Raw genomic sequence first — 11,928 nt, forward strand, 5'->3', positions numbered from 1 at the left:
TTCTAAAATAATTTTATTATAAAAAAGGATTAAAAAAATATTAAATTAATAATGATTTGTTTTTTCGTCAATGTCATCATTAATGCATAATTTTCTTCAAGAAATAGCATTAAATTTTTTATTAAGAAAATTACATTTTTATTTAACTTGACGTTTGTCAATGCAAAGTAAATGGCCACTTAATTCGAATTAGTTTAATTGTGAATTAAATTTTCTGTAAACCGGCTCCTAAAGAAATTTATCTTGAAACTACGTCAAATTGCAATACATAATTTACGATCCTGTCTGCTTGCGGGGCTGGTTTATTGAAGCGTCATTTTCACTTTGTTCGACTGTACATGAAACTTTTTAATTTAAATTTTATTTTTGTATTTTATTTAATTTTATAGTACAGTTGACTATAAAAGTAGTGTGGTGATAGTAATTAATTAGTACTTCAAAAAGTGTTTTTTTATTTTTCTATTTGTCAGTCGTTATGTAGTGCTTGGTGACCTCCAGTATGCCAAATCAGTGGCGAGAATATGATCCGATTTAAAAACAATAAGAGAAAGCTTCCGAAACAATGGCTTGTAACAGAGATGATTTTTTTCTAATTCGAGCCATTTAGATTATAATCGAAATAACATGTGATATTCAAATTAGTTCTTGATTAATTTTGAATTCGATTTGATTCGATTTTTTTACAATGTTTTAAATCGTGACTTACTCGTTCCACTTAGTTTTATGTGATCAGACAGGTGAAAAGTTATTTCGATAATTAATTAACATTTTGAAATAAAAGCAAGTTTTTGACATATTAAAACTGTTTTTGTGACATTTCATTATAATCCTTTTGAAATTACTCGCTTGTAAAATATCTCATTTGATTTACAAAATTATGCGAATCGTTGAGATACGATCGGGTGAAGTAGAACAGCGTAAATATTTTAGTTTCTTACAGTTAAATGCTTCGAATTAATTATTATTAGAATTTAAATTTTTATCGAGCATAAAATTGAAAAACTTCATCATACGAAAGTGGATTTAATTCGTTTTTCGTCCCCTATTCTTTTTTGCACATAACCTCCCATATTAGCATAACATTTCATTATAAATCATACGAACAAATCTTCGCACTCGACGAAAATTCGGAATTCGATTAATTAACTCGTCAAAAGCGCCTCCTTATCTAATTAACTTAATTAGCACTAATTGAGTGGCCAGGTTTGGTCTACGATTTCCCAAAACCGAGGCCATTTCTCCTTGCTTATCGCTCGTTCACATCTTGTGAATAACTCAGAAATTACAGAAACCTACACATGATTAAACAAGCCTATAAATCAGGTGTACCACACGTGAAAAAATCATTTGTCAAGAATAAATGCGCATACATTCCATATAATTACTAGCATCCGATAAACTATTAGCAAATTCTTACACACTATCCATAATTAATGCGCCGACTCCCCATTCAATTACCAGTCGAAATAAACCAACAATTACAAAGTCGTGATAGCAAGTATCGCATTAAAAAGAAATTTAGAAAATTTTTTAATCTGTAAAATATAATTCTTTTGTGTTTGAATTGGAGTGAAAGTGAAATGACGTGACATTGTTGCGACAATTTTTATTAAAATGTTCATGCAATACAGTTTAACGTGACGTATTGTTTTGAGTTGGAAAAGTGGAACCGGTTAGTGGCCCCGGGTTTCGTAACAGGGATTGCATCTTCATTTTATAATGATTCTTTTAACCAAAAAATTCGAAAACAATAAAAAAAACACAGACAATTAAATAATCCCGCATTTAACATTTTCTAAATAGTAGGGACAAAATCATTAAATGACCAAGTAAACCTTTCGTAATAAACACAAAAAAATATTTTTGAAAAATTAACTTCAAAACCCCAAATTTTAATATGTATTCAAATATTTTTAAATTGTAATGTGTAATAAACACAAAACAACAGATTTTTTTTACCGGTAATACTTACTAATATATCTATTATTAATTAGAAAAGAGTAATTTTATTTAAATGTTAGACTTTCTACAGGGTGCGCTAGAACTCGCGGCTCAGAGAAAAATTTTATGTAAGGTTAGATACCAGGAACATGGAAAAAATGTTAAAAAAAATTATCTATAATAATTTCGAAGTTATGAGGGTATAAAATTTGCACTTTGACTCTATTTATTTCTGTTGGAGAAATAATTTTCCAAGTTTTTTTTTTGCTACAGGCCACAAGAAGAGGAAACAAGGAAGCTGTATCCTAAATTGTAACTTTATTTAATGTCTAATATGTCTATGTCAATAAGTCTAATGACTTTTATTGGAAAAAATGTTTCTACTTATACTACATAATTATAAAAAAAACATATACAAGATCATCATTACTATAAAATAGACATAAAAAATGTCAAATGTCAAAAAATAAATGTCAAAGTTTTCGACAGATAAGATTTTTTAAACATTTTTTTCAAGTTCCTAGAATCTTATCTTACTTGAAATTTTTCATTGGGGCGCGAGTGCTGACACCCTGTATAGCTATAAAAATCACAATAAAACTTGTTACAATGAAAGAGGTGACATCTCGAAGTTTTTATTCTTAATTTTCAATATTTTCATCATGTAATGTAATTTAATTCCTTATTGCTTATTCCTTGTTGCTAAAGATGGTTTCAATTAAAAACAAATCTAGTCCAATTTTGGTCGATTGGGTCGACTTTAATAAAAATTATGTTGCCTTAAAAAAAATTTCAGCACTAATATTGGATTAGAAATAATGCTAAATTCAGAAGCTGTTATAAAGAAATTTGTCAAAATTGGGAAATTGCCAAAGTAAGTAAGTGTATTTTTTATGTATTTACGGAATACGATGTGATTGACGACTTATTTTATAGAAGAGCGTATATTAACGGCAACATAAAAGATACTCATAAATAGACTATAGAAACAGAGTTGGAAAACATTGCTTTTAACTATTTGATATAACAAAAAATAATAATAATTTAAATTAAATGCATTTAGTTTTGTACAAAAAGTAATAAAAAATAAAAACGAAAAATATTCCTGATCCAATGTTTCCCGTTAATAATAAAAAAATGTTAATTTTTGCCAAAATTAATTAATGTCAAGTCCCCGAATGTATTTAAATGTCAAACGTTTTAACGTTTCAGCAAATTTGTATTTCTCTAGTAATAAAAAGAGAATAGAGCAATAAATCGTTGTAAATGGATACTAACTGTCAACTGGTGTCAAAATAAAAAATTGATCGGCTACTAAGAGCCTAGCCGAAACTTGAAACGGTTTGCATATATTTGAAATAATAATTCATCAAAACACCACAAGTGTGTAAACTAGTTCAAATATTTTAATAAAGTAAAATTTATAGGAAGAGGGAAAATAATCGGAATGACTTCCTCTATAAATAATGAACAAGAATAGAAACTTTGAAAAAATTAGGTCGCTGAAATTTTCCGATTGAAAGAAAGTGGACAGTTGTAATTAATTTTTGCAAATAAAATTATTGTGTATAGTTGGTGTTTAATATCAATAATAGTGTTTAATATCAATAAAAAAATATTTTTACAATTTATTAAAATTTATGTTCGGCGTGTTATATCAATTATTCATCGATTGATGGTCCGGTTATTGATATAATTCCTCACGACTGGCTCCCTGAGACTTAACAGCTTCTCTATGATCAACGTCTCGCTCATTTATCACATTAAGATCACAGAAAGCGTCTCAGAGATCCACTTTTTGCACGCGCATCCATCATTCGAATCAGTTTTATTATTTTACGGACGAATTTCGTGCAATTAATCGACGTCTAATTGGGGAGGTAAAGTGTGTCGGCCACTGAATTTTCTTAGGACCTTGATCTGGTTCGCGTGAGAGAATATTGTTGTCAATGGGTTTCCTGTTGGTGAAATTTTTTGATTGATTTACAAGATACTAGGAGACGAAACGAGATACAAAATTGCTCAATTTTTTGGACCCAAAAAGTAGTACAGCGGAGTAAAAATGAGGGCGCTTAGAGCGTTTTCCCATCTCAGTTTCAAATCGTTTTAAATTAATTTCAATTCAAAAAGTCTACTAATTGCTTGGAAAAAATACAAAAACGTTGAGCTTTACATTCTCAATAAGCTGTGAAAAACAAACGCCTAAATTTTTTACGAGGAATATGAGAAAAAAAAATTTAACATTTAAAATCTGTGCTCCGTTTCATGTTTTTCAAAATGCTGCGAATACGGTTGAAGATACAAGAAAAACGTAAGAAAGAAAGTTGTAGAGAATAAAATTTTCTAGCAAAAAGTCCGCGGGACCATACCTTTAATGGTTTAGGCCTCAAAGACGTTCAAAGCCGCTCAAGCGACGGATTCGTTTCATTTTTACTGGTGATTCAGTGCCAGAGGAATACTTTAAACGAATTTAAACCTAAACCGGACTTATTTTATAGCAAATTTTATTCTCTACAATTGTGTTTCTTACACTTTTTTTGTATCTTGAATCGTATTTGCAGCGTTCTCAAAAATATTGGGCGGAACGCAAACTGATAATTGTTTATAATTTATTTTTAGTACTGTTTTTGATATTTTTGAGAATACGGTTGAAGATACAAAAAAAGTGTAGGGAATAAAGTTGTAGAGAATTAAATTTCCTGCAAGACCATATCTCTATCTTCAACCGTTTTGGTTTAAATTATTTTTTTCTCTTGACCATCGGTAAAAATGACACGTATTCGTCACTTGAGCGTCTTTGAACGTCTTCAGGACCTAAAGCATTGAAGATAGAGGTATCTCCCGCAGACTTTTTGCTTGAAAATTTTATTCTCTACAACTCTCTTTTTATATTTTTCTTGTACCTTTAACCGTATTCGCAGCATTTTCAAAAATATGAGACGGGGCGCAAATTGTTAAATGTATTTACAAGTTTCGGTGATATTTGAAGTAATTGGAGCTTTGAGAGGTCGGATGTGAGGCAATTAGTTCAAGAGACAATTGTTTTTCTACCTAATTAGTGATGCGACAACGAGATGATGACGGTGATAACATATTTATCGATGATTTATTGGCATTAATTACTCCACTTTGGTTCTTTATCTCAAGCACAAAGTTTTACCAGCTTTTCTATTTATTTTCTTCTGAAATTATTTTCTTTTAGTAGGTAAATCCTGTATTTTTGTTTCAATTTCTCAGACTTTCCCCCAAACCCCATAAATAAAATCTTCATTTCTCTAGCCATAAGATTATGTTAACTAAATTTTTTCCCATCTCCGAGATTCCTCTAACCCAGCAATGCCACACTTTCATCTCTTGATTAAAAAAATCTCCCTATAGCATAACACACTCTAGAAAATCCTCCTATGACCCGATAAAATCTTTTCCTCCGTAAAAGTTCATCGAAGTAAAATTTAATTGGAATTGCAGATGCTTTCCACAATCACAAAAAACCTCACAATCGCGTCGATTAATTCGCAAAGAAATTGTAATTCCGCACGTTTGTCGCAGTTTTCTCTCGCAAGTGGCGTGTTTTACAATTACATATGTGGTGACAATTATCGCCAAGTGCGTAGAGAAAATATCGAAAAAGCTGAGAGAAATCCGTCATAGAAATCAGTGGTTAGTAATAAAACACTCAGTAAATAATTCAATTTTGATCAGTTAAAATGATAAATGATCAGTATTTAATTAATTTTTGCACAGCAAAAAAATTAAAATGATCAGTATAATATAATATTTTGCACAGTAAAAATAATAAATGCTAAGTAAAGCATGCGCAGTATTTTATTGTAATTTGTTCAGTAAAACATCCAATTTGCACAATGAAAATAATCAACGCTCAGTTACTTTAATCAAAATTAGCAAAATAACACAAAATTTAAAAAACTTTTAGTCTTGCTTACATAACAATGAATGGCCCCTGCGCAAGAATGATTTTAGCAAGGGCTGGAAACTGTGCACAAATGGTAATCAGTCTAATCAGCGTACGTCACTTTTTAAACTGCTGTACTCCTGATACCACAATTTTGTTTTTAAACAGTTTGCGACAGTCCAGTTTTGCTCAGAAACATTTTGTTTGCAAATGTGTGAAATTAAATTAATTAGTTTTGCTAGACATTCATTAATTTTCTTTACCGTGCATTTAATATTTTTATAGTGCATTTATTATTTTCACTAATAAAAAATACTTGACAATTTAAATAATACACTGTGCAATTATTTTGTTGTCGAAATCAATCAGTTTTTCACAGAAATTTTATTTTTCGGCCACACACGATGCTAAGTAAATCGGTTTGAAATTCCTCTATCTGATTTAGGGGCCAATTAAAACGTATATGACTGAGGTTTGAAAAAATCACCGACTTTGTTGCAAATGCGAGAACGTAAATTTATTTTACAACCGGTGAGACTTCAAAAAGTAAATTGGTTTTTATGGGGGACACTCCCACTTGCCCCCCGAAATAACTTTTTTGGGGAGATACAATCGTTGTAACGGTTTTTTTAATTGTGTTTATAAATTATTACGTTAGTTACTGACAGATCAATAATTATGATTTTTCTAATTTTGTATGATTTCCGGTTAGTTAACGCTTCACACTTGAGTTGATTCCACATCGGCGCATTTTTGATACTTTCTATCAAATTATCAAAACTTTGATAAATCACCTAATAACACCTTGTCTGAATTTAGGAAAAGTTATGGCGGTTTATCAAATTTTCGACTCAGGTCATTTATCAATCAAAACAGGCAAAACATTAATTATCATATTTATAACAGCCATTTATCAATTTTGATAGTTGATATTTATTTTCATTTAATAGCACCATATGTACGACAAATAAATTATTATGATAATAAAACTCAAACTGGTCAATTAACGTGAAAAAACATTTCTACGTGCGTTTCGAATTGTTGAGAAAATTTTCATTCACAAGATATGCAAATTAATTAAGAAGCAAGCAGCGGAACAAACAAATAAACGACAAACTGTTACTTAACTGATCCAAAAAATCGACTTTTCTTTTGCTGATTTAGCTAATTGCTATTTTCGTTTTTCCTTGATTGCTTTTTATTAAGAAAGTTTAATCAATTATTAAAATTACAGCCTTTTGAGACGAATCAATTTTAAAATTAATCTTCTATTTCGCTGCAAGCTGGAGGCATCTTTGGCGAATTTTTACTCTTATTATCTTCGTAGCTTTCTAACAGGTCCCTTGTCGCTCTTCCACTTTCGAATCTCTTCAATCGAAATTATGTATTATTTTATGGATCGTTGACGCGATTTTTGACAAACAAACATCAATAGTTGCGCAAGTTTTAACTTGATTTTCTTCAAAACCTTTATTAAAGGAGTAAGTGGGGCGAAGAGGGGTTTAAGGCACTTTTAACTTTTGACAATTAGAACGGTTCGATTTTTGAATAGTTTTGGCTAAAAGATCACGCTCTGGAAGTTAAGTAATGCTTATGTTAATTGGGTCATACGATTTCATGTGAGACCTGTGATTATGCATGTAGTTGTTAAGTGTAACTGATTCATACAATCAGGTTAAAAGCAACATATGTAATTATAATTGAGGATATTAACCGAATTTCGGGCGGGCATGACATACAAGAAGCGGCCAACAAAAGAAGAAATTCATTCGGTGATTAAAATTTTTAATAATTTTGTTTTTCGCTGCTTATAAACTTGTTCCGGATGATGAAATAATTAAGACGAATTTTTATCTCTTTCAGTTCTGATTTCAAATTATTATTACCAAAAATGGGTCAAAACCTCCAGATCTTGAAACATAAATTCTCATCCAAGCTATAAAACCTGTCACTTTATATTCATAGAAAATAATTTTAGGTATATTTTGAAGACATCTTATTCTACTCTGATAACTGTTAAATAGAAAAATTCCTGGCTTTAGTGTGTAGTGTGACCTATTATTTTCATATAATTTTATAAATTGACTTATCTCAAATTTTTCTCCTTTCTCAAAATTATAATGTATAGAAATTTCTGTCCCTTGCTCCGTTTTTTAGTCATGAAGTATATAATTTCAAACGTCTGGCAGAGACATTTTGCCTCACTTTTCACACAAAAAGACATGGAAAATTTCTGTTTCAGAATATTATTTTATATCTTTGTCGAATATAAAAATTTCTATATTTTTTGTTATTTTCTAATAGGTACAATACATAAAATTTTGTTATAATATCTTCTGTATTTTGTCTTCAATAATTCTTCATATTGACAACTTATTTTATTGCCTAGTGCAAAAATTTCTGATTTAGATTTCTTTGCAATATATTTTTCAGGTACTTGTAATCACAAGTAAAAATGTCGTTTATGTAATTCTTCTCTTTTCAGCTGTAAAATTCAAAAATTTCTGTTTTAAACTCTTGTGTATTTTGTTTTCAAAAAGTTGCAAATTTTCATTTTAACTCAGTATTTTATGCATATTACATAGTTTTTTTCTGACAAGTCAAATACAGAATATGCTGTTTTAAATTCATCTGTGTTTAGTCTTCAAACATTTTAAAGCTTATTTTTAACTTTTTTTATAACTATTTGTTAGTTTTATAATTGTCAAGTAACAAAATTTCTGATTTAGGTTGTGTTGTCTTTTTTTTTAATTTGTTTTCTGACAACTCAAATACTGCAATTTCTGTTCTAAGCATTTCTGTACCTTAACAGTTTTGTTCGTGGTTTTTACTTGCAGTTAATGAGTTGACAATAATTAAGTCCCTTTTATTTAACAATAGTCTAGTAGAGTTACGTTTTAAAATTACTTAATGTTTGTTATTTCTTACTGTTTTATCTAATTATCTGTGTAGAAATTTTAGAGTTTAGAGATGTTTTAACAGAATTATGTTTCGTGTTTTTGACAACTGTACGAAAACTTTAAGTACTTAGTACTTTGATATTATTAACCACTTTGTTACGAAAATTTTTCAAATTTTATACATTTATTTATTGGTTTTGTTTGGCTATGCAAGGTGTTTCAAAACTCGGTCCCAGAAAAAATTCCACGTAAGATAAAATCCTAGGAACATGAAAAAAATGTTTAAAAAATTTTATCTGTCGAAAACTTTGACATTTATTTTTTGACGTTTGATATTTTTTTATGATCTTATATATGTTTTTTTTATAATTATGTAGTATAAATACAAAAATCTATCTGTCAAAAAATTTTGAAATTTGTTGTTTAACGTTTGACATTTTTTTATGTCTATTTAGTGTTATTCTGATAATCTTGTATACAAAATAACGTTAAATAAATATACAGGGTGTCCCAGCAAGTTGAAAAAGTCCATTAGTGGACTATACAACATGTCTCAAAAATAAGTTACAATACAAACTTGTGTTTTTTTAAATGAAACACCAAATGTTTAGAGTTTTTGGATGTAGATTTTTATGATAATGTTTTTAAACTAAACTTTTATTGATCGATTTTGCTTAGTTTTAAAAATAGGACGGTTTTTTTACGAGAACATGCACTTTTTACACAAAAACTAAGACATCTAAAAAAAAAATTTTACTACCGCAAAAAAGAAGGTACAAGCTATAAGGTTGTAACATTTTTTTAGTGTGTTGTATTTGCAAAGATGAAAAAATAAAGGCGTTAATAAAAGTTCAATGATTTAAAAAAATTAATCGGAATACCCTATTTATTGCTTTTTCTCTAGGGCTCACCCTGTATTTAACAATAATTAATTGTAAATTCCTGTCACTACATTAAGTCAAATTATTATGTCAGTGGTCTGAATCACCCGGTATATCCAATATCCGGAATAAAAGTGAAACTTAAATTCGTCACTAATACTTTCCTTAGATCTAATTTCATTTAAAACGCAAATATTGAAATTAAAAACAATTATATGGAGGTCATCCCTTTCTCGATATTCGCGTAGATCCGCCAATTAAAATTTCCAATCTAAGTAAACAAAATTTTCACAAAAATGTGTGTATTTTTATTCGTCATAAATTTGGTATTTGATTTGTTTATTAAAGAATTTCTGAAAGAAAATTAAGATACATCCGGCGAAGACAAACCCAGTAATTTCCAAATGATTGATGTGCAAAATTTTCAATTTTGTTTAATCCTATTCTAATGATTCGTGAAATAAATCATCGAAAAAGTTGACTGAATAAGTAGCAATTAAGTGTCCGCCTCGTGATTAGCATAATCGCATTAATTACTTAATCCATCTCCGACTCTAACCAGCACTTACCCATTAAGTCCTCTATCTACCACAATGTAATTCCACGACAATCCATTCGCACTATAATTAACTGTCAAACAAAGCACAAATTGTCACCCGCGCAATAACAGTTAGAGAGCGAATCGCACGTTAAACATCACTTAACTTTATTATTGTTGTAAACGATTTTATTGTTGCATCAAATCTTAAGACGCGCCGCCACTGTTCTTTCATTCATGAGGAGTTCTTGAGCAATTTATTATCTCGCATTGACAGCTACACCTAAAAAATAAGTGGATCGTTCTTAATAACGTCGAAATGGAGGGAATCAAGACAAAATGAGGGCTTTGTTAAGTATTCTGCAAATAGGAAATTACAGTTTTATAAAACTTTTTCAGGTTTTTTAGTTCAAAAGTTCCAAATGTGTGAGGGAAAGTGACCTATACAAAGTGTCCATTAGAAAAAGTCCATTAGTGACTTTTAAACGGTAAAAATTAAAAAAATTATACAATTACGATTTTAGGCTTGTACCTACATAAGTTAGGATAAGTGAAATATTTAATTTTGTACTTTTCCAAAGATGTAATAAATATTTTTCAAAGCAATAGCGTTGTTGCTTTTGTTGCAGAAACAAGACTCAGGACATGAAATTTTATTCCGATATACAGAGTGCGCCAGAGAAAAATTTCAAGCAAGATAAGACACCAGGAACATGGAAAAAATGTTTAAAAAATTCTATCTGTCAAAAAAATTTGACATTTATTGTACCTTCTTTACGGTGGTAAAAAAATATTTCTAGATGTCTTAGTTTTTGTTTTTGTAGTATCCTAAATTGTAACTCTCTTCATTGTTATTTGTGGCTTTTATAGGCAAAACTGTTGTACCTTTTATTGTCGATTTTGCTTAGTTTTAAAAATAAGACTTTTTTTGACGTAAACATGCACTTTTTTTTATTATACAAAAACTAAGACATCTAGAAATATTTTTTTTACCACCGTAAAGAAGAAGGGACAATAAATGTCAATTTTTTTCGACAGACAGAATTTTTTAAACATTTTTTTCATATTCCTGGTATCTTATCTTACTTGAATTTTTTTCTGGGACGCGAGATTTGGCACATTCTGTATATATTTTTTTATTTTACCATTTAAAGGTTACTAATGGACTGTTTCAACTCGCTGGGACAGGCTGTATATAACCTATATTGATTCTTACTATATTTTTTTTTAATTCTCACAGTTGATTAAAAAAATATTAATTCATAAAAAATTTAGAAAATCGTGCTGTACAAAAATTAGACAATTGCGCTTTATGTTAAGACTGTACTTTTTACATAACGAGTGTTTTTTTTTAATTCGGTGTCAAAGCTATTCATGAAAGTTCGATTGTGAACGAACCATCGTATTGAAAGTTATTAATCTGACATTTGACAGCTCGCCGGGTGTACTAAAAATTGTGGTCCGTTCACAACACACTCATATCACCGCCAACTATAACCCCAAATTTAAATAATCACCTTTTATTTACTTCAACTATTTTATGATAAAAATTTGCCTATAGTGAAGAATGTATGTGACATTTCTTTTATATTTTAAAATGAGTGTAATTATAGCTTTCATTCTCTTCAATTTTTTGGAAAAATGTTTGACATTCAAAGAAGTAATTAAATATATTCTAATATGTAAGGGGGATTTTAAGTACAATACTTCTTAAATACGTCTTATTATTTTGTGTTTAATTAAATTTTTCAATAA

The 11,928-nt window shown here is 29.4% G+C and overlaps 1 protein-coding gene across 1 annotated transcript in view; it reads right to left on the bottom strand.

The window, feature by feature from the left end:
• Positions 1-11,928, bottom strand: part of LOC123010210 (serine proteinase stubble) — a 60,463-nt gene that overhangs the window by 46,996 nt on the left and 1,539 nt on the right. Inside the window, exon 2 of the mRNA XM_044406912.1 lies at positions 10,205-10,456. Coding sequence (XP_044262847.1) covers positions 10,205-10,208 — 4 coding nt within the window. The 5' untranslated portion in view covers positions 10,209-10,456. The remainder of the gene's footprint in view (positions 1-10,204; positions 10,457-11,928) is intronic.

The sequence above is a fragment of the Tribolium madens genome, unplaced genomic scaffold (assembly GCF_015345945.1).
Source record: "Tribolium madens isolate multiple individuals breed KSU strain unplaced genomic scaffold, Tmad_KSU_1.1 Scaffold_7;HRSCAF=85;Tcas5.2_LG10, whole genome shotgun sequence".
Lineage (NCBI taxonomy): Eukaryota > Metazoa > Arthropoda > Insecta > Coleoptera > Tenebrionidae > Tribolium > Tribolium madens.